A 22498-nucleotide genomic window follows, 5' to 3' on the forward strand; every position below is an offset into this window, starting at 1 on the left:
GATAGAAACATCTAAGCATCCATGACTTTAAAATTTGTTTCGTGGGGACTATCGATGTCTCTGACAATATTGCTAATAAATGCATTCAGTGCGGTATATCAAAGTCGGAAAAATATTATGGTCCAAGGACTCGATTATCGGCAGGCTACGCGTTTACGACTCTTTTCAGCACCACAATCAATTTTTTATCGATAATATAGCAAGTACAATTTAAAATTACTCCTTATTAATTGATTAGTACAAGTTAATATATCCTTTGTGATCCCGCAAAAAAACAAACTGTTTTAATTTTTGATTTGATCGCAGCTCCCGCTATTTTCTTTGTATTGCCACTTTGATATCGATGTCGTTTTAAGTTGGGATTCAAATTTTGTATCGATTTTATTACAACGATTTTTAAATTGCATTCTAAAACACCATTAAATATTTGATATCGATAAACTCCCATTTCTAACCGCTATCCAGCTGATCCGAAATTGTGTTCTTTACCATTTTCCTCTTTGAATATTTGCCTTATTTCTTTACTTAAAGCAATCGCGAGGACAAAGGTCATTGCCATGTCGGAGGATCACGGGAAGGACTACACCCTGGAAGGCGACTCCGAGCTGCGCTTTGAAGTCGAGCAGAACGACGCCAAAGTCCTGGTGTCCGTAAGTGGATACACTACTGCTGCTTTTGATACATTATTTTATTCTTTTAACCTTGCACCCCAGCTGGTCAATGGCTTTGCGGAATTGTTCGGCACAGAGCTGGTGAAGAAAAAGCAGTACGAGTTCGGCATGGGCGCCAAGGTGGCTATTTTCACATACCAGGGTTGTGTGCTTCACGTCTCCGGCAAAATGGACGTGTGCTACATCTCCAAGGAAACGCCGATGGTGCAGTACGTCAACTGCCACGCGGCCCTGGAGCAATTCCGCACGGAGGCCGAGGAGAAGGACCGTCGGGGTCCCGTGGCCATGGTCGTCGGTCCCAAGGACGTGGGCAAGAGCACACTCTGCCGCATCCTGCTTAACTACGCGGTGCGCGTGGGCCGGCGGCCACTGTACGCCGACTTAGACGTTGGTCAGGGCTCCATTGCCATTTCTGGCAGCGTGGCCACCATCCTCATAGAGCGGCCGGCCAGCGTCGAGGAGGGATTCGCGAAGACGGCGCCCCTGGTCTACCACTTTGGCCACAAGTCACCCAGTGGAAACAGTGTGTTGTACAACGCCGTCGTCTCCAAGATGGCCGAGGTCACCCTACAGTCCCTGAGCAGCAACAAGCGGAGTGAGTGTTTCATAAGTTCTGTTAAAGCCTTTGCAGTTAGGTGGATTTTAGTGTCGAGGCCACAAGAAAACTTGCCTGGAAAATCCACGTTTTCTGAATGATCTTCCCAATAAGTAAGCCTAGTTCCATCTGAATCAACACCTTTTAATCTTTCCAGCAAAAAGCTCCGGCATTATAGTAAACACCTGTGGCTGGGTCAAGGGCTCCGGCTATGGGCATCTATTGCACGCTGCCCAGGCGTATGGAGCGTGTGCCATCTTTGTCTTGGACCAGGAGCGGCTGTACAACGAGCTATTGCGCGATGTGCCCAAGGGTGTCAATGTGGTGCTGCTGCCCAAGAGCGGCGGTGTCGTGGAGCGCAGCAAAAAGCTGCGATATGAGGCGAGGGATCAACGCATCAAGGAGTACTTTTACGGAAATTCAAGGGCCCCCTTCTACCCGTTCAGCTTTGAGGTGAAGTTCCAGGATCTGCGACTCTACAAGATCGGGGCTCCGCCCTTGCCAGACTCCTGCATGCCAATTGGAATGAAGGCGGAGGACAACAAGACCAAGGTGGTGGCTGTGACTCCCACTCCCACGCTCATTCATCACGTGCTGGCACTCAGCTTTGCCGAGTCCGTGGAGGATGATGTGATTGGAAGCAACGTCGCTGGATTCTGCTGCGTGTAAGTGCTGGTTTTCGAAAACGGATTGCTTGTACTCTTATTGATTGGTGTTCTCATCTCCAGCACTGAAGTGGATATGGAGAGGCAGGCCGTGATGTTGCTTTCCCCCCAGCCGAGACCTCTGCCACCAAATGCCCTGCTGCTGTGGTCGGAGCTTCAATTCATGGACAACCACACTTAGCAAATGTAAATAAAGACAAATATTTTTCATACTGTAAATAAATACATGAAAATAAACCCAACTTTGTAAATTGCGCTGCAAATACAATATTTTTTTTTTTAATGGCTGAATATGCAGGAATATGCACCAGAAAAGTAAATTCGATAAATTTTAAATATTTAGCTAGGATCCCAACCGGCCGTTGAGTATATTTTTGGAATACCTGGAACGCCACCAGGGGTTTAGTTTAGTACATTTGTGGCAGCCACACCTGGGCCAAAGTGCTTATCCCCAGTGCGGTCACACTGTTCGGGAGAGCGAGACGAAAAACACGGGGACTCGGAGAACGGAAAACTCAGTGAAAAGTAAATCAAATATTTACAAAACAAAGTAACCACAAAATGGCTACGCTCGGTCGAATTGCGTGAGGTAAACAACAAACAGCGGCCAAATGGACTTGGTCAATACACTTTTGGCGAGCCTTAAGCCCTAAAGCTCCGTCGCTTGGCGTGTTTTTCGGTTTGTTGTGCACTGCGCGAGCTGCCGCTGCTGAAGTCGTTGTTGTGTCAATGTGTATCAAATGGTTCTAAAAACAAAACAAGAGTTTTCGGGCATCTAAATTTACGGCTTGCTTGACAGACTTTCTGTTTTCTACGCGTGTGTGTGCGCGTGTGTTTTCGTCTCCCTCACTCTGTTGCTTTGTTGCTGCATATTCCAGCGGCAAACGGCGTTTGTTTTGGTTGCCGTCGTGAAATTTTCCACTGGAAAGTGCAGCAGCGCCTTTTTGGGGGTTGCACACACACCGTCCCTCGCCGGCTTGTTGCGCCGTGGGAGCGACAAAAGTTCCCCCTAATTACCGAGTCGCCTTATCAGTTACACTTCTTCCATTTAGCAACCAGGTGGGCGGAGGAGGGCCGTGGCCGGGGTCACACCCCCCACACAGTTGCACAATTGCTTATCACTCGCACTTAGCGACAACGCTTACAGCACGCACACGGGCACACACGCAAACAGGGCGATCACACTGATCAACAAAAGAAACGGAAGCGAAATTAAGGCAGGGGAGCAACACCATAAGGCCAGCACTGCGCAACAAAATGCTAACCAAATTTAAACTATGAAACATCTATTAAACTAATAAATGCTCCACTGCACTTAAAATAACTTCTTGTGAAAACTATAAAACAGTTGAAATGAAAGCCAAATCCTCGTAAGACAGGTGAAAATACTCAAAAAAAATTTCGAGGTCGAAAATAAAAACTTAATTGTGCATACAAAAACAAACAAATAGCAATAAATTAGGCAACAAAAAATATATTTATACAAGCAGTTTTTGTTAGTTTAAAAAAATAATTGAATAGTTTATTACATTACTACCAAAAAAGGAATTACCCTAAAAGGTTTGATTTTATGAGGACTTCCTATATATCTGTTTATATATATTCATATTTCTGTTTTAGAAATATAAATAACGGAGTCTCTAATACAAACGAACGATTTTCTAACGACCTGCTTTTAAATTTTTACTATCTTCCACTTGCAGTTTTTCCGAGTGGTTATTATGTGCGCCTAAGAAAAGACAAACGATAGGGTCGCGGCATCTGTTAGTTTTTGCGCCAAATGTCTTAAAAATCCGGAAATTGTGCTTCCAAAAAAGATGGCCCTCGAGCCATACATAAAGTCTGCTGAAATCGAACCTCAATCGTGCCAAGTTATAGCCAGTAATGAAGATGTGACAACGAAAGCGACGAAATGCGCGACACTTAGCAGGGGAGTGGGATGGCGACACCTGCTGATCGGCTTTCTACTGATTTGCTTTGGCGTCCCAAGCAGTTGGCAGTACAAAAATGGTAAGTTCTGTACTTTCATTTCGAACAAAAGGCATTGCTGTGCCAAAGGAATCGACGAGCATTTGACGGCAGCTCGATTAAATTGACGAGTTCTGAGGGGTTTGAGTGTGAAAGCACAGGGATAGAGAGTTCGTATGGGGAATAGCGCTCTATTCCGCTCAAAGCCTTTCGTTTTACAGACAACGCTCGATACGGTCAATTTGGTTTAATCAAAGCATGATTGGAAAAGATAGTTTCCTAAATCGTGTCTAACCTGCAATGGGTGACTAGTACATAAATCAAGGGAAACAGTTTGGGATAAATTTAATCGAAGATAGATCATAAATTCCGCAATTAATAAATACAATTCAAATTTATACATGTATGGGGAAATGGTTCGTCCGAAACATTAAAAAAAGCTGTTCGAGTCCCGCAACAAGTGCGTATGAAGTGTACTTAACTGGGCCTTTCGACTTGACCTTTCGAGTGTCCACTGTGCTCGTTTGTTTATGTGGTTTCAACTGCACTTTTGAGCTTCCCGGCCCCTCCCCCGCCCGCTTTTGAACACTTCTTTTACAGCTTGCGTTTTCCTTTAAGCTCTTTTTCATGCTGTCAAAGCCCAAAGGCTGACAATTTCTCGGCGCAATGCTTTTATGAATAAACAGCTACTACTTATTTAGACTGTAGTACGCACTCAACTTGATTGCACTGCGCATAATTTAGTACCCCCTCCCTCCTGCGGCTCCTCCAAACACTTTTCCGACTAGATGCGACGCTAATGAGCTGAAAAAAGCAGCTCACTAATAATTCAGCAGTTGTAATATGGCAAAGTTGTCCGGTAATTGCCGGCGTATTTCAAATGCACAAAGCATTGACCCGGCACAAAAAAACATGCACACAGAGAAATGAGTGGGTCCAAATAAAACAAGTCTCAGCTCAAACTTTAGTCATGAAACTCTTTTAAATATCCATGATCAATGAATCCACATTACAACTTAGGGTGTTATAACATAAGATAAGATGGGAAATACTCTTTGCGGTAGTAAGACCTTTAATTTCATCTCTAAAGGTCAAAGTATTATTTTTTAAATATCTATGCCAAAACTATAACACGGTTTCTTCAGTGTGGCTTTAATAAGGCACAAAGGGCGGGAACGGATGGGGTCTTCTGCGGGTCAAGTCAATATGGAAATAGCAAGTGGACAAAGGCCGTCCAAACATCGTTAAGCCCCAAAAAGTGGACCCTCGAGTGTTTGACTGAAAGATAAGCCTCCGCTCTGTGGCCCTCTCCTTCAGTTGCAAGCCGGAGTTGCGGAGTCCGGAACTGCGAGTACTCCAGCATGCATTGGGGCGCCCACAAAGCAAGTGGCGCCGCCCCGAAAAGGAAGCCCAAACTTAAATTTGTCGAGCCGGGTGGAAAAAGCGCATCAAATATGTACACAAAGCTCCGGGAAAAACCATCTCCATCTTTCCCGACTCTTCCCCTCTCTCGCTATGTGTGGGTTGTGTGAGTGGTTGGGTGGTTGGATGATGTGCGCTTACTTTCTTTAACACTTTGACGCGCGCACAAAGTGTTTTTTGCCTGCGTTGATTTGCTCCGCTTTCCCCCTCTCCTCGAAAAGCCCGCACTGCCCCAACACCCACCACCCATTTCTTTAAACCTTGTTCTTTTTTGCAGCTACTGACGTTTTTGCGCTGTCATTCCGTTTGGGGGACTCCCCCTTTTCGTCCTTTTGCGTCAGAGCTCGACGCTATTTGCGTTAGCTTCTATTTACTACGCCGTAGTACGCCAGTTTAGTAGTAATGGGAGTACTTCAAAGGCGACGGCGCCTTTGACGCCACATCCACCGCCCACTGACGACATCCTGCCATACTGGCATCCCTCCATCCTGGCAGCCTTTGCATCCCCGCGGGACACTCGGCATTTCACTGTTGTTGACATTGATTTTGATTTCATTTATGTGTGTACCAGTCCCACTTTGCACTTTCCACCAGCAATGACATTGGCATAGAACGCCTGTCAACACTTTGTCTTTCTTCTCGGGGTTGTCAAGGGACTATTATCCGCTACTATTTGCAAATTATTCAATTGAAAATGCCTAAAATACATACTGGTTGACTGGTTGAATTGTGAGCTTGCCAAAAGTAATTCGGGGTTCGTGAAAATGACAAATGGATATCACTTGAAATTGATTAAATTATTTAAAAGTGAAGTCTTGAATCTCAAAGCAAACATTCCAATCTTCTGAAACAACCCTTAATTAATTCCTTTTTTTTTAATTTATCCTAATTGGTTTATTAGTTATCCATTGACTTAATTGTCTACGAAAGGGGAAAATGCAACAAAAGCGTTTTTAAATTTAGGATCCGCCTTTATCAATAGCCAGCGAAATAATATCGAGTAAATTATACTTATACATGCTTACAGTAGTTGCATTCCTACGGTTGCCTACATTACCTTTATTAATGTATAATTTAAATATTACTCCCCCTGAGGAATTAAATTTAGACTGCTGCCGAAACCCGAACCATGGAACGCCCGAACTCATGGCAAACACAATTGGGCTTTAACTAATCCAATCATCCTGGGACCCATCTGCATTCCGTATGCAAACTGCTAAAACCAAAGGCAAACTCTCGGTCCGCCGGCACAAATGTATCACTTTGCAATTTAAACAATAATGTGGTGCGGTCTGTCCGGAGTGGGTGTGTGTGCGTTTGTGTAACGCATCTGTGTTGGCCAGCGGATTGTTGCAACTTGCAATGCGGCAGCAGCAGCAGCATCAGCATCAACATCAACATCATTATCATCGTCATCGCATCATCCTCATCAACGCGCCGCCCTCCTCTGGCCGCAGATTTGTGTGGGCGGCGTGGCCTGGCACTGACCTCTGTGATGGGTGGAAAAGCATGAGCCTGGTTTGCGTGTTTGCACTGGGAAAAACATTGCTAAAAGCCAGTTTTAGAAGTTCGGGAATTGGAAAGTGGTGGCAGATAATCAGAAAATAGTATCTGGATCAATACTAATACTTTTAAATGAGAAAAAGAGAAAGGCACGGTATCTATCACAATTGTGAATCTGTGTCAAAGGCTATGTTTCGAAGGTGTACTTTATCGAAGATATCTCTTTGCCTCCCCTATTATACTACTCACAATATCTTCACAAAGACTACCTTTCTCATATGGATAACATTTCGCTCCCTGTGTATATGCGTTATCGGTTGTGGCATTACCAGCAAATTGGCTGCCATATACAGGCGGTCAGCATATGCAAATATGCAAGTGCCACAAGAGCAACAACAAGAGCGAATCGACCCGTCCAACTGCTTTTGGCCATCTTCTTCATCCTTCGGTTTGACCGGACCTGTTATCACTTATCGTAATCTTGTAATTACGTGTGTTCCACAAATGTTAATTGCAAAAGGAAAACATCGATGGGCTAAGGGCATTCCCAGCCGGTACTCCAACTCGATTCCCTGATCTTCTGGTTAAAGATTAAAAGAGCATTTGAATTTTATGAGAGTGGTTATTATTTGCGTGATTTTGAATGGACATAAAACTATCTACAACTTAGCCGGCCGATTCCCTAGGGTTTCCATCATTTAAGTCGCTGGATCGGCGAAGTTGTACAAAATGCATGGTCACAATCAGTGAGAAATAAAATTCAATGGCTTGGGGAAAAGTCATTAGTTGTATTGTTTCGAAACCAAACAGCTCAAGTCTAAACTTGTACCCAATATTGGCATGAAAATCAGCGACAACAACGTGTGGTCATAGGCAAAGGTTAGGGCGAGGATATGGATCCAGTACACAATCGCCATAAAAACCGACTTTCGGGCCGGACTGCACTGTGGGACTAGAATATTATTCCGGGTCTTTAACCACTCATCTTCACACTCGTAAGCAGTGCCATATCCGTCAAAGGGTCTAGAACAAGAATCGACGTCGCCTGAGTTCGATTTTTCATCATGGTATCGGTGATTAACTCGCGAATAGCGTACCCACTTTCAAAATATTGTACTAGATAACAAAGTTGCGCATTTACGGAGCGGTTCTGGAAAAAAGAACACTGCCAGGTGATAGAATAGCCGAAGTAAATCGATTATAACGTAGCAAGTTCCTAGCACTATTACTCCAGTGGTTTTCGAGTAGCGACAAAAGAATTTGTTTATCACAGCCATGATAGAAACATTGCCTGACTTGTTTGCCTCTAGAGTGTCAATTTTGGAGAAGCCGAGCTGCTCAACAGCTGCTTGTGCAGTATGTGCTGATGAAATTATACGACTACAATTTATCCAACGAGTTGCCAATTTAGAGTCCCAAAACATGTCAGCAAGTAATTAAATTTCTATACCAGTTTGAATATCTACAGGCGCGCAGGCAACCCTGTTTTCCGTGTGTCTGTGATCGTGTGTATCTGTGTGTATGGGCCACTTAACATAGCCGTTGGCTTTGGCCAACTAACGAACTGAACGAGAAACCGAAATAAAAGAGGGGGACTCGACTCCGGGAACATTTAGAGATGTGTATCTTCAAGATCCCGGCCACAACAGAAGTCACAGGTTCCAAAAAACTACTGTTCAGAGTTTGGGCACATAGGCTGGTCGATTAAACGATTTATAGATATTATATATTTTATTTCATTTTTTGTTGAATGTATAATGAGAATAATAACGATAAAATGTATTTTTTTCCAAGAGCGTTCGCAACAAAGAACATCTATGTATGTAAAATTAAGTGATATCCTTCTGATTAAGATTTTACATTCAGAAAAAATAATGTAACCACTGACTTATTTTTTTTTCTTAAATTTAATTACTATTCTAAAACGCTTTTAAAAACACTACAAATATTTTCCCACTCTGTTAAAACTTGAAAACGAATTTAGGTCATTTTGGGAAATACTACAAGTTTTTAGTGATTTTTAGGCAGAAACATTTGGAATTGTGATAAATATCTTATGGTTTTTAAAGACGTTCTAGATCAATCGATAGTTTTCGACTGGCCAACGGTGCCCATCGCTAGGCAGCATCTTGACCGTGTCTCCCTCGCTAACAAGCTCCCTAACCGGCCCTTCAGCCGCTCCCGCTGCCGTCGTCTGCCGTCCTGCCGGAGTTGTTGGTGGCTCGGTTCTGCCGGCCTCGTTGTTGCCTCGACTGCTTTAAATGTCTGGGCGTTCGTGCGTTGCCTGCAACGCAGCAGAGCAGCGCATAAACATGCACATCGTTAAGAGCGAGACCGGGCTCAGACCCAGACGCAGGCCCGGGCCCAGGCCCAAATCATGGCCCAGACCCTTTTGGCCCCGCTCACCGGCCGATCCCCGCCCGTCGCCACTTGTGACTCGTTTCCAAGCCGGTCATTTAGAGGCCAGGCCCAGCAGGCCTTCCACCACATATCCGTACAATCAACCAACCTGGCCAGAAGTGTTTTTGCTCTTTTTTTGTGTTCTTTTTGGCTTGCTTTGGTCTTTCGACTGCTCTTTGTTTTCGTGTAATTGTTCTGACTGCCGTTCTTGTTTACGTCTCATTGGCTCCCGAGTTTCTTTTTTCGGGGGAAAGATTGCCAATCCATATGTGAGTCTCGGGTTTCGTTATCTAATATTGCTGGGAGGAAACATTAATTCGCAGCTCGTTGGCAGATCCTTCCTTTCCATAGTCCAGCAGTCCCCGCTCGACGGACTGCTAATTTATTTCACTCTTGTACCTCGTACCGCGCTTCCTATCTAGCAAAACCAATTTAAAGTTTATTTATGGCTTTTATTATTTTATACCCTCTATATTTGGCATTTTTCCTTCTGTTCTTTTCTGGTCTTTGCAGCTGCCTTCGACTGGCGTTTGTCAATTATTAACCTCTTGTGCATACTAATTTTTCAGAAGCTCTTTTTTGGTATTCGATTTTCCATCATACTGTCCCTGAGGAGCCTCTCTTCTCCACAGCTTGAGTGACACTTTGGATGATTTGTGGGCCGAGCAAAAACGCTTGGCTGACTTTTTAATTAACTTTTGTCGAACCATAAATTAGGGCTGTTTAAATAATTATTGTCGGGCCTGCGTTTTTATACGATCCTTCAACGTTGCCAATCAAAACGTTGCAGACCCGCAGCCCAAAAGTTCTCTGGCTAACGCATAAATTAAACCTCGACGTCGAATTCCAACAATCCCCGAGATTCATCAACATCATTAGTTATAGGTCGAACACCCGACTGAAACCAGAAAACCACAAACATTAATTTGTCACACAGATGGTTCATGCTTTGTTTTAATGATTTCTGATGGACAAAAGGGAAGAGTTCGATAGCGCAAAACCAAAACACGACCATCACTAGAAAAAGAATTTAATTCTATGTTTTGTTGGGAAAATCAAACGAGACTTGGCTGGGACGAACGAGCTAAAGCTATGTAAATTGTTTATCAAGCCGATGCCATAAATTCATATCAAACTGCAATGCAAAATTAAACTGCAGGCCAACGCAACGCGAATGAGCAGACAGTTTGAGTAAACACAAAACACTATGTAAACAGACACTCGGATAAAAACTCCGGGGAAACGAAGAATTTCGTGTTGAGAAAAGATAATTTTTTATCTTAAATTTCAATTGGTTTTTTGCAGTTGTATATTTTTTAGATAAGGGTACGTCTCAATTGCGATTGAGAAAGCCGTGCAGTCCTGGTTTGTATACTTTCAGTTTATGATGGATTTTTGAAAATTTGTTCGATGAGGGGACCTTGGAATTGGCATATTTCCACACTTTAATAAAATTAAGATATTTTAAAAATTTAATTAATAATAATTTAAAAATTTAATTAATAGTTTTTAACTTGTTTGTCTTGAAAATTTGTTTATTCGGGTATTGAAAAAATACTTGAAATAATTTATATTACAATAACGAATCATATTTTTTCTAAATTACAATTTGAATACTTTGACGTTTTCTCAAAAGTTTACTTATTTTACGCTTAAAAATTCACGTAAAACATATAGGTAATGTATGATTATATTTCCTAATAAAATTTGTTTCTGAAATTTGATTGCTTATGCATTGATTGTAAAAGTAAAAGTAAAAGTAAAAGTAAAAGTAAAAGGGTATACTAGATTCTTAGAAAGTATGTAACAGGTAAAGGGAAGCATTTCCCACTCCATAAAGCATATATATTCTTGATCAGGATCACTAGCCGAGTCAATCCAGCCATGTCCGTCTGTCCGTATGAACGCTGAGATCTCGGAAATTTTGAAAGCTAGGTTTTCTGCTTATATATTTTCATTAACCTTTTGCTCCCTTAAGCATGGTAAAGGGTATCTGATAGTCGAGGCACTCGGCTGTAGCGTACTTTCTTGTTTTTTATATATTTGGCATACATTGCATATATTTTGCAACATATTTTGAATATATTTTGAATATCCAAAATCTAAATATTGGAATGTCTAAATACAAAATGTCTAATTAAATCAGTCGGGTATAATATGAGAAAATATGCAAATTTCGAGGTCTATTAATGAGTTCCTAATATAAAAATATTTTTTGTCGTGTACTCATTTGTTTGTGACGCTTGTTGAAAAAAAAGAGTTTCTGGGAGTAGCACAAGCAAATGAGTGCGTGCGTTTAAATCCATCAATGGGCACATTTGTAATTGTTACAAAGGGCAGCCGATCCCGGCTGGGACCAATGGCATGCCGCTCGGAATCGGAATAGGAATCAACCGGGGGACTGGGGGCTACTGCCGGGCACATCGGGAGCAGCAACCAATCACTCTCTAATGTGTTGATACACAAGTTGTTCGCCGTTTGTGTTTAATTTCTTCTTATGGCCCAAGCATGCTAATTAACAGCAAACGAGGGAGCCACCAGCAGCATCCGCTACGTTCCTTTCTCGGCGACTTCCTCCACAGCTCTGTGCCCACATCGTCGCACTCTCGTCCGCACACTGTGTCTGCCATCCAGTGCCGAGCTTGTGGTATGCCGTGCCATCCTAATAATGACATTTATTTGTAACGTGTTAAGATACTAAATTGCCCCGGACACATGCAACAGGCGGCACATAACCATAACCGAGCGATTCATCTCATCTCGGCATGTCACTGTGCAGTAAAGGCGTATGAATATATATTGTGGCCCACCTGGTTGCGGTTTGTCCTCATCTTCCGACCGAGTCCGGGCAATTTTCAACAATTTGCAGACATTTTTGTGCAGCAACGGCAGCGAAGGCAAGAAAAGCGAATGCAATTTCCACTACTCGAGCTTATTACCTTTGGTATGCGTAATAACTTTGGAGCTGCACACGAGTTACACTGGTCGGAAAGGGTTTTGAACCACCACACCAAATAGGATTGTATCGTTCGTTAACTTACAGATAAACGAATAATGTATTTCCCGAGCTGAAAACCAGTTTCCTCCTTTTGTTGGGCAGTGTATCCCGGCTCCGGAACCTGGACACCTCCTCCGATCTCCGGTCCGGTCCAGCCAGGTGCGTGTGAGTGAGTTCCTCCGCTGGATCTTGGCAATTGTTGTAATTGGCTACCTAATGAAATTGACTTGCCGGGCTATCGCGGTGCCTGTGTTTCTGTTGCATGTATCACTCACTCGCTCACCTTCGCGGTAAATGCAGTTGGCGCGCTTGACTAATTTTGCACTCAAGCCTGCACTGGGTGCAAACAGCCTATTTGGCCGGGTGCGCTGATGTGTGGCTGCTCCCACAAGTTTCCGTTTCCACTTGGCCTTTCGATTGGCTGTTGACAGGCGGCTATTCGCCTCCTGGCTCTAAAGGGGAGCACGGTTGAGAAGTCGGAAAATTGGGTGATGCTTAAAGGCAAGCGCATCATAACGTAATTGAAGAAAACAGATGGGAACAGAGGCAGACTGAGCGAGGTGAATCCTTAAAACACCGCGGGTTCTCTTCGCTTCATCGCCCGAAGTGGGAGCGTTATAAATTTCGCTTATGACACCTCCCCTGACAACGGACAGGCGGTAAATATGCATAGCAAGGTGTCAAGTCGAGTCAACTCAACCCCACGCCTCTTGGCGCGGCACAAAACACGTTTGGCGACCAAGACGCGCATTTAAATACAAAGAGCAGATTCGACGCTTCGAACAAATCAGCTAACAGTAAATAACCTGTTGTTTTTGCGCCATTAATGTCGAACTTCATTATGCTGATATACGAGCTGTGGCAAGGAGCATAAGGCAAAGTTCGGCCGAAAGCAGAACTTCGGGGTTCGCCAAGTAATTTTACACCAGAAGACAACAATTCATTATCGCATAAGCTCCGATTACATGCGTGCCAGAGAGCTCAAACCCAAATCTTTTGAAACAAAGGGAACCAGAGGGAGCGGACAACAATGCAAACACAATCATTATCGAGATTACGACCAAGTTTATCAAGAGGCGCAGCTCCGGTGTCTAACGAGCCCAAAAGATGGCTCCATGGAGGCACCTAGAAAAATAACTGAGCTGGTTGCACTGAGGAAAACCAAACATTGTCCTTGAATTGAGAATATTCTTAAAAAGCGTGTAAGCACAAAATTTCTTATTTTGAGCTTTGGATTTAACCAAATTTTAAGTACAAACTCAACATGATATAATCGCAAAAATAACTTTTTGAGCTCAAAAAATGTCGTTCTCATTTTGAGAACATGTGCAACTCAGATGAGAGAATTTTCCCTGAGTGGGATTTTTGTTATACTAGGTTGTTCGACTGGTGTTTGTAATCTCTAATTAGAATGCTTCTTTTCACAACTCAACTACGGTTAATTCAGCCAGAAGTGATTGACGGTGTTTTTGTGTTAGTGTTTATACATTTCGATTTTGTAGAAATGTTTAGTAGTTTTTGTCTCTGTAGGGATTTCTCTTCTTTCCGCCATCGGATGGGTTGGCTTGGCTTGGGACTCGCTTGTTTGCTCTCTTCGTTTCCCAGAGTTACCTGCGCTACCTGAGTTCCCCAGCTGTTCACGAGCTTCGACTCCGCTGCTGGCCGACCCTACAGGAGGTTGTACCCCTTCCTCGCCAACCAAATCATGGGTTTGGGCTGGGGCTTGTGTTTAGGTTTTCGGTTTTCGGTATTTCTGGGCTGTGCCCACAAAACGCCTCGAGGCAGTCGCACTCGCCACGCAACAAGCTGTTTTACGGTCAAATCCAAAGCCAAAGCCAAGCTCGTTTGTGTATCTGGCTTTGTCCCTAAACAAAAACCCAAACAAGACAGCGACGGGCGTAGAGAATTTGTATAAATAAAAGCGTGTAGGGAGTAACAAGCGAGTATACTAATTAAAATGGAAGCAGGCGGGCAGCAAAATAAGCTGGAAAGAGGATGGAGAGCACCCAGGGAAACACCCAGCACCCGAACTCCATTAAAAATGCTGAATTTGTCCGCTGAATGCGAACATTGTTGCCGATTTATTTGCATGTGAAAAGCCAGTCTGGCCCACAGAGGAGCCACACGGCATGAATAAAACGCTAAGCAACTAGTTTGGATAGGTCCAAGTATCTAATGCTCTCAGGATGGGCAGGCTTTTGTTATGCTAAGAGTGGTTATCATAAATTTCATTCAAACTGACTGGCAAATTTTTCGGAGTGCCATATAACACATTGGGAGGTCAATATGAAGACACGCGTATAAAAATGTGAGAACTTGCGGTACAGGAGATCTTCTTGGACTTGAAGATTAACTGGTATTTGTACACTTCAATGTTGAACTAGAGGAAGTAGTTGGGCTAATGGTTTGAGAGATGATTTTGGTATTGGCCAATAAATAATGTGGGACGTGTTTAACGCTTGGCTTCATCGGCGACGGAGCAATTAGTTAGCCAGCACTTTCCTTGGTCCGACATAAGCCTAAAATTGATTTATAAAGTGCCGTCCGGCAGTCTCAGCAGCCACAACACCGGACCGGGCAAAAAGTAAATGGCAATAAAATATCAATTTGCAAAACTTGGCCGTCGGACAGAGGAGAGGCGCCGGTTCTTCAGCCAAGAGATGCAGATGCAGATGCAGATGCGGATGCAGAAGAGTCCGAGGCCGGGGCGGGGGCCAATTGCAGAGGTGATTTGTTTGCAGCGATCTGGCTGCTCTCCGCCTGGCCATTTACTTTTACAACACCGAGGACTGACGCGGGATAATTTATGCTGTAGTTTGCAAGCAGCTCGCGGACCGGGCTCCAGCATGCCAACATATCCCTACATGCCCAGACTCTGGACCGCATGTGGCAATTAACCAAAAGTAAATCTCGATGTCAGCCCGCGCGGTGGAAATTGCGATTCCAATTCACTTCAATCAGCGGGCAAATACTGGGGCCGCGACAGGCAGTTCGATAATTCAATATAAACCAATTCCATCTGCCGTGCGGTGCTAATGGCCGCAAGTGGAGTAGTCGCATCGCAGTCGTCTCAATTGGCAGCTCGCTGCTGCTGTGGGTGCTCCTCCTGCATTCGCATTTTGAATTTCCCTTTTATTTGCTTTTATTTATGCCAATTCCAGGGCTCTCGAACTTGTAGTCGCTTTATTTGAACATGTGTACAAATTTTTATTTTGCGCAAGTGTTTGCCTCTGCCAGTTTTCGGGGGCGGGAGAGCGGTGGCTCTGCAAGTGTGTTCTCGAGGACGCCCGACTGCTGGCAACTAATTGAATGTCAGTTTGTGTGTTGCCTCGCTCCCAACTGGATGCCACTCATTTCGTATGCCTGTCAGGCGGCGACGGCCCGCCCAAGACACATCTGCAGGAACATGTCGCCTCTTACAAGCCCAATATTGAACTTGCATTGTAGGCCGAGCAATCGCTGCAGACAGATACTTGCCTCATTTATTTACCCAACTCGGTTTTTAAATAGGCAAATATTTGGCCAGCCGGGTTGATTTTCTTGCCCGAGTGCCGCATGCCACATGCCTGTTATCTGTGTCTGCTTAGAGCCTGCGGCGGAACTAGGGATTTAATTAAAATAGAGCGCGACTGGGCGGAACAGTTGCAAATAATTTGCTATTAAAGACGGGGTGGCAGGCAACACGGAAATTCGTTTGGCAGTGCGAAATACCATGCAAGTATGATATTGGCAGTTTAACTCAGCAGGAATTCCTCCACCTGACGGAATTCCCTTTCTGAACGCCCAGCCTTATCATTTTGTAGATAGACGATCGAAAAGACCGAAGATGACACTTGTTCCTTATAATGTGAACATTTTCGTGGCGGATCTGATATGACTTCTTGTCCCTTTAAACTTACTACGCTTTAGCGGAACTAAACTACTTAATTCATTTAGTCACCCAATTACATAAGCGCCCGCTCCACACGATTTTGATAGACTTAAATCCAGTAATGGGGAGTTCTGGTGACGCTGTGGAAGCTTGTTAGCGGTATCGATGGTCCTTCGCCTATACTTATACCGTGGCGTAATGAATGTAGTGAGCCGCGCTCAGCTGGCTGCAAATTAATTTAAATCATCAGGCCGGTGCGCAAGAATATTAAACTTAAAATTTTTTCTTGTTTTTGCTCTGCGCTGCGAGTACATGGCCACCCCTCACCGAACCCCACCGCGGTGCCCCCGCCGGGTACCCAACCCCGGCTCGCCGGCAGTGCAATTCATAGCCAGCGAGGCACATAGCCCGCAATCTTGATGGGCAACACTTGAGTGCAGCAACTACAACTACTACACAACTATGCTCGTGTACGGCGGACGAACGAGGCATATTGCCATAAAATTAACGGATGCTGGTGGATGAGGCACTGGTCCAGGGGCCGGGCGGGGCACGGTTGGTGGGGCAGCCGAGCTGCAGAAAATATTAACACGATATTTTCCAGCGTTGGAGGGTGCTGATGCACTGGTAAAAATACTCAAAGTAACTTAAAAGTTGTACTTTAAATGCCTGGGTTCTCTCGCAGTATACTTTGATACCTTTCTTTGTCTGTCTCTTTTGTTCAGTTAATCTTTAATTAAAGTTAGTTAGTTCCGAGGTAGTTTTACCGTTTTTGGAACAAAACTAAGCTCTACAAAATGTTTCTTTTCTCTATCTTGAAGGTACCGAAATGTCCAATATCCTTAGACTGTGGAGGAGGTAATGTTTCATTCCATTTCTAGTCCTAATTAAAACGGAGGCTAAAAGTGGGTCATTCACATATTTCTATCAGTGTGCTGGTGCTGCTGTTGGGGCTGGTGCTTCTGCTGACGTTGCTGCCGCTGCTGCTGCCGTTCCTCTGACCAACCCACATCGTTATCATAATATGAATGGTGGTGGCCCCAGTCGTGCCGTCGCTGGCCGCGTGGGCGGGGCAGGGGCAGGGTCGGAGAGTGGATGGCAGGCGGAGGCGGGGGTGGCCGCCTCCATTTTCTACCTTCCACCTCAGCTTGATTATGAGTGAGTGCGCCAGCCATGAGAACAGAACCTATCCGAACCGAACAGAACAGAAACATTGAGCATGGTCATGTGCTTGTCAGGCCCATTCCCCTCCAGCTTTCCTGCCGGCATGTGGGTACAGTGTTTCGTCGACAGCCCAGCCCCCGCGAGGCAGCCAGCCAGCCAGCAACCAGCAACCCTGTACATCCTGCCAGTGCTGATAATGATGCAGCACTTATTCGCTGACTAGGCTTGTATCCTCCGAACGCAGGAGCTGCGCTTGCATTTCGCCCCAGCCATCGTTGTCACGTATTTGGCACAAGTATTTAATTAGGAAGTGCTTACGAGTAAGCTCTTTAAGTAAGCACTCGTGCTATGATTTTTTCAACATTTAAATCCGCAAGAAATATAAATTGGTTCAAGAAATACTAGACGGAGAAAGTGCCAGCTGAGGGAAACTAAAAGTTTTAATTAAACTGCGCCGAAGTAAGTCGTTCTGGAAAATGCTAAAATACCTAAAACTTCACCAGGCTTCTGTGAAGGCTCGTCGGCCACTACATTTAATACAAAACTCATTTCTTGTGGGAAAACTTTGTATGTAAGAACGGAATTTAATGTATTTTGCTAAAGCAGTTGTAAGTTTATTGGCTAAATGTACTCGCAAATTGTGCAAAACATTGCTATCCACCTCACAAGAGGTAATTGGCGCTGTGGATCGATTCACAGAAGTTTGTCTTCCTGGACTTGAAATTGATGCAAATTTGAATGGCCCCAGGCCTGACGGGTGGTTCGGAACCCCAGCGAAAGGCAGCAGCTACTGACCTCTCCACACCTCAAATAAACTGAAGCCCGGTGCGAAGTTAACGACGACGATTTGCTTTTGGGCCACTGTCATTTCCAGAACCGAATCTTCTTCAAAGAGCTCTTCGCCCACTCGAGTCTTTGGCCCTTTACCCTCGGGCGACTAGCCAATGAGCTGAGGAAATACTCCTTAAAAAACCAAGGAACTCCTCCGCCTCCGATTTGGCTGATAGATGTACCTTGTTCTGACTGCAACTCAAACTCCCACTCCTCCGACTCTGTGCAACTGCATCCCAGCATCTTTGTGGCCCAGGGTTTGCTGCATGTCTGCGCCTTTTCCATGTTGTGTCGTCTTTCTGCCGGTGTGTTTTTCCGTTTTCTGTTTTCTGGTGGGGCACAGCACGTTTTCCGTTTGGAAAAGATAACAAACCCAATCGTTTGTGCAACATTTTCAACAGTTTTGGCACGATTCCTACCACAACGCTTCTGCTTTGCCTCGCCCCTCCTTCCTTTGTCAGCTAGCTATCTCTTTCAGCACGGCACCAATTTGAGGAATGCTTTTTGTTGCTGTAGCTCTGTAGCTATGCACAGAGAGAACCGGGTGGCAACTATGATTATTATATTATATCATTTAATGGCGCACTAAGAGCTTTAAGAGCTCGCGTTATAATATAAAAATGGTTTTACACAAAGAGCGTAAGGTATTCTTGGCCGAAACCTACTTTCGTTGAACATGCTTCTGAGTATTGTTACTCGTAGGATCATAAATTATTTCCATTAGATCTTCAACAGCCTTATTTCCGGGTTTATTTTCCGTGTAGCTTTAGCATGACCGGCTTCTTCTTTCGGCTGCTCCCCCGAAGCGCGAACGAGTTGAGTTTTGGCAAGTCTTTCCCTTCCGAACGTGCAAATTGCATGCTGTGCGAGTTAATGGCGTTTCGCAGGGGACTTCGTTGGGGCGGGGAAATGGGTGTTGATGCTAACGAGTTGAGAGAAAATAAAGTTCATGACTTCATTTTTTGCTCAGTATTTTATTTGGACGAGCACGTCTTCTGGGTTCCGTTCGTGATGGTAGCACACACACTCACTCGTCCTGCAGAAGAAAATCGGGTTTGGGGCTTGGGGTTGAACAGCCATATCCATCTGCATAATATTTAAATGCTCCATTCCATCTTCCATCAAGCAAATGGAAAGATCGTCGCATCCGTCCACCGCCCATTGTAATATAATGTTGAGGACTTTAAATAAAACATGAGGCCTGGCGGCAGCGGCAAAACAATGGCTGGGCAAAATGCTCCCGGCCCCTTTTCGGGCACAATTGCAATTTCCACTTTTGGCTTCGACTGGCGGCTGTGGCTATAGCTATGGCTGTGGCTTTACGAGTGTTCTCCGCTCCCCAGCTGCATCCGCAGAGTGTTCTACTATACACTGCGTTTTTTTTGGGCCGCGTCGAGTGGAGTTGATGATGTTTGCCCGATAAGTGGGCAAAGGACTGGAGAAGCATCGGGCTGTGGGCAATTTTCAACGAGCTGGGATGGGCCGATGATCTGAGCCGCAGATTCATCCTTCGGCCTGTGCTTATGATAGGCTGCCTTTCCGGGTCTGCGAATTTTGTTTTTGGCACAAATTTTAGTGCAATCATGGGGCTGGCAGCCGGGCGGGCCAACTTAGGCCGCTGGGTTCGTTTGTAATTTTACAACACTTTTATGATTTCGTGTAATTTTTGGCTTTCTTCGGGGAAGGAAAGCCGAGTCGATCTAGCCATGTCCGTCTGTCTGACCGTCCGTCCGCCTGTCCGTATGAACGGTGAGATTTAGGAAACAGTAAGAGCTAGAGTAGTCAGAATATGCAGATGGTATGCAGATTCCTGGGCTTCCTGCGCAGCGCAAGGTTATTTCAGCAGGGTACCACGCCCATAAAACCGCCCAAAAATGTGGCCTCAAAAGTTTTTATGCAAGACAAATTTGTGTACCCTTATATGTTTTCAGTCAGAAGTTTGCAATGCGGTGAAGGAGACGTTTCCGACCCCAAAAGTATATATATTCTTGATCAGCATCACTGGACGAGTCGATCTAGTCATGTCCCTCTGTCCGTCCGTCTGACCGTCCGTTTCTACGCAATCTATCGGACAACTATATATTATAGCTACCATAAGAATAATCGGGAAACATTTTTTTTTAATTATATCTTTGGGGTTTCTAACATAAAACCTCCTACGCATGGAAGTACAATTTTTTAATTAGTTATCAAGATCTAATTTAGTTTTGCCAAAATCTAACGACTATATTAAATAGCTGCCTTAGGAACGGCAAGCAGCTTACGTTTTTTAAGCGAACACGCCGGGCCCACTTTAACGCCCAACACGGTCGCTCGTAAAGTTTTAGTGCTAGAATGAAATGCCCACTTTTTATTTGAAGTGAATTTAAAAGGTAATATTATTCATCGACATTACTTAGTTTAAAATAATAGTGATTTGTTTACTTAAATTTAAATAATGTCGATCGCAATAAAAAACACTTTTTTGTCAATAAATTTTTAAACCACAGCTAATATTAATTAAAAACACATTTCTTTTTAATTTAGGTCAAGTTTCAATTTAAAAACTTCTTTAGCTTCCCTTTAATTACTATCCCCAGCAATTATATTTACGTGTATTAATGTGCAAAACCCACTTTACAAGCCTTTGACATTCCCAAAAAGAATCTGAAAGTTCTTGAGATAAACTTCTCACTCCCAGGTTTCCCGTCGTTTTAAAGCTGTTTTGACCAAGTGGTGGCTGGCAGCTTGTTAACTGCCTCGACGAACTCTGATGAGGATGTGCTTCCGGAAGCGGCCAGTCATGTATATGTTTAACTTTTTAAATGTTAATGCTGCGATCCGAGCTTTAATGCATTTTAAGTTGCTGCTGCCGCCGGTTTGGACGTCCAGTTGTCCAGCTGTCCAGCTGTCCTGTTTGCTTCAGTGGACATCCCATAAAAATTCGCCATGCTGCTGGCTACTCACAATTTTCCATGCACGTTATTGGACCTCGGACCAGGACAAGCTGATTTCCATTTTGGTGTGCTTTTTGCGCCACCACAGAGATTATTTAGCATTTTTCCCGCATCCGTCGCCGGCTCATACGATTTGTGGTTTGTTGATTTTTCTCATTCAACGCTCCATCGCTTTCCACCCATCTTCCCCTCGTGCGGCAACATAATCATTATGGTCGCGCTGCCATCGTCCAAGCTCCAGTCTTTTAGTTGGCAATTGGCGTTGCCGGGGCCATCACAGCGTATTTATTTTAACGTTAATGGCCAGTTGTCATATCGGGTGAGCGTCATCCTCCTCAGACCTCAGGCCCTTCTCCGCATCGCCCTCCCCCTTTGCGCAGCACGCGGCGATTACATTTTAAGTACGTGTGTGAACATTTTCGTGTCAGTGGTTTTGGTTTTAATTTAAATCTGTCGGGGATGCTGGAACAAGATTAATTAGGGTTGTACACTTCTTGCACAGTTGTTAACCATTCTTCAGATGGCTCATGGTGTTTTTGTTCAGAACTCTCAGGGAAATCTACTTTGGTTTATGCCTTGAAGTTGCAAATAAAAAAATAATTACTATATTTCGCACGACTCCCACCAGTTTATATGCGTTATAGACGAGTTATATGATTCACGAAAGATTGTCCATATTTTAGGATCCTTAAATATTGTAGGATCCTTAAATCAGTGCCACCTGCATGTTGTGTCCAAGCAGCAAAGTAAAAAACCGAGTAAAAGCCAGAAGCAGGCAAAAGGGTTCTGCAATTTCGGACAGGGTCTCAAGTTGCAGAAATTGAAGATGAGTCCCTTCTCGTCCTTGATAACCTTAACAATTTGGCAAACTGGAAAACGAAAAGTAGAATGTATGAAGGAAGACCAAAACTTCATCGTGCTCTGCACAGGGAGCATCCGGAGCTTCATCATCAAGGTGATCATCGGGACCACGATTATTATCATCGTACGCAGGCAACCAAGCATATGTGTTAACTTGAAGTTAAGTGGATTCGCTGGCGGAATCCCCGCTCCTCTAGAACGTCTTACATCCACTCCCTTCCCTCTTCGTGTTGATAATTTAAATGAGTGAACTCCTGGACTGGCTGGGATCTGGACCCCCGACATTCAGCTGGGACCGGGCTCCTCCGGTATCTTCGCATTTTTATCTCTCTACCTTTTTCGTGTGCTTGTTGTTCTCATGTTCCCATCGTGTTGTAGTAAAATGCACAGAGCACGCCGGAGCAGAAGTTGGTGAAGGCCAAGGAGAAGGGGGCCAAAGTTTGCCCGCAACACATCTTAAATTTTCACAAAATTGCTTTCTTTCGTTGGCTCTGTTCGGTTTCGGTTGGCTTTTTGTGTGTTCGAGGAGTTTTGCTTGAATAACTTTGGCTGGCTTTCGTGGCAGGTGCTCTTCTCCTCACCTTCCTCTCTTTCCAACTCGGGTTCCTCCTAG

General features: G+C 44.3%; 3 protein-coding genes across 5 annotated transcripts in view; 2 read left to right on the plus strand and 1 right to left on the minus strand.

Moving 5' to 3' along the window:
- The first annotated feature begins 440 nt into the window (after positions 1-440).
- Positions 441-2168, plus strand: LOC108029799 (protein CLP1 homolog). The gene is made up of 4 exons (XM_017102314.3): positions 441-650; positions 714-1266; positions 1424-1931; positions 1995-2168. The coding sequence occupies exons 1-4, from the start codon at positions 558-560 to the stop codon at positions 2110-2112; spliced, it is 1272 nt and encodes a 423-aa protein (XP_016957803.1). The 5' UTR covers positions 441-557; the 3' UTR covers positions 2113-2168.
- A 222-nt stretch (positions 2169-2390) lies between these two features.
- LOC108029641 (low-density lipoprotein receptor-related protein 6) overlaps positions 2391-22498 on the plus strand; it is a 30505-nt gene continuing 10397 nt past the window's right edge. Inside the window, exons 1-2 of one of the 3 annotated variants that reach the window (XM_017102049.3) lie at positions 2391-2520; positions 3635-3941. In XM_017102049.3, the coding sequence (XP_016957538.1) occupies positions 3749-3941 (193 nt within the window). In that variant the 5' untranslated portion in view covers positions 2391-2520; positions 3635-3748. Of the gene's footprint in view, positions 2521-2593; positions 2611-3634; positions 3942-22498 lie in introns of those variants that run through there. The other 2 variants (XM_017102050.3, XM_050887398.1) reach the window with 2 other exon arrangements.
- On the minus strand, positions 7397-8104 carry LOC108029323 (uncharacterized). Its single transcript, XM_017101517.3, is given in 4 exon segments — positions 7397-7591; positions 7654-7789; positions 7792-7947; positions 7949-8104. Coding segments are annotated over 4 exon segments (546 nt in total). The 5' UTR covers positions 8102-8104; the 3' UTR covers positions 7397-7490.

The sequence above is a fragment of the Drosophila biarmipes genome, chromosome 2R (assembly GCF_025231255.1).
Source record: "Drosophila biarmipes strain raj3 chromosome 2R, RU_DBia_V1.1, whole genome shotgun sequence".
NCBI classification, from domain to species: Eukaryota; Metazoa; Arthropoda; class Insecta; order Diptera; family Drosophilidae; genus Drosophila; species Drosophila biarmipes.

Excerpts from the sequence above, each read along its gene's own strand:
- LOC108029799 (XM_017102314.3), top strand. The coding sequence starts at position 558 with ATGTCGGAGGATCACGGGAAGGACTACACCCTGGAAGGCGACTCCGAG. Across the intron at positions 651-713 it reads ACGCCAAAGTCCTGGTGTCC|CTGGTCAATGGCTTTGCGGA; the intron begins GTAAGTGGATAC and ends CTTGCACCCCAG. Across the intron at positions 1,267-1,423 it reads CCTGAGCAGCAACAAGCGGA|CAAAAAGCTCCGGCATTATA; the intron begins GTGAGTGTTTCA and ends TAATCTTTCCAG.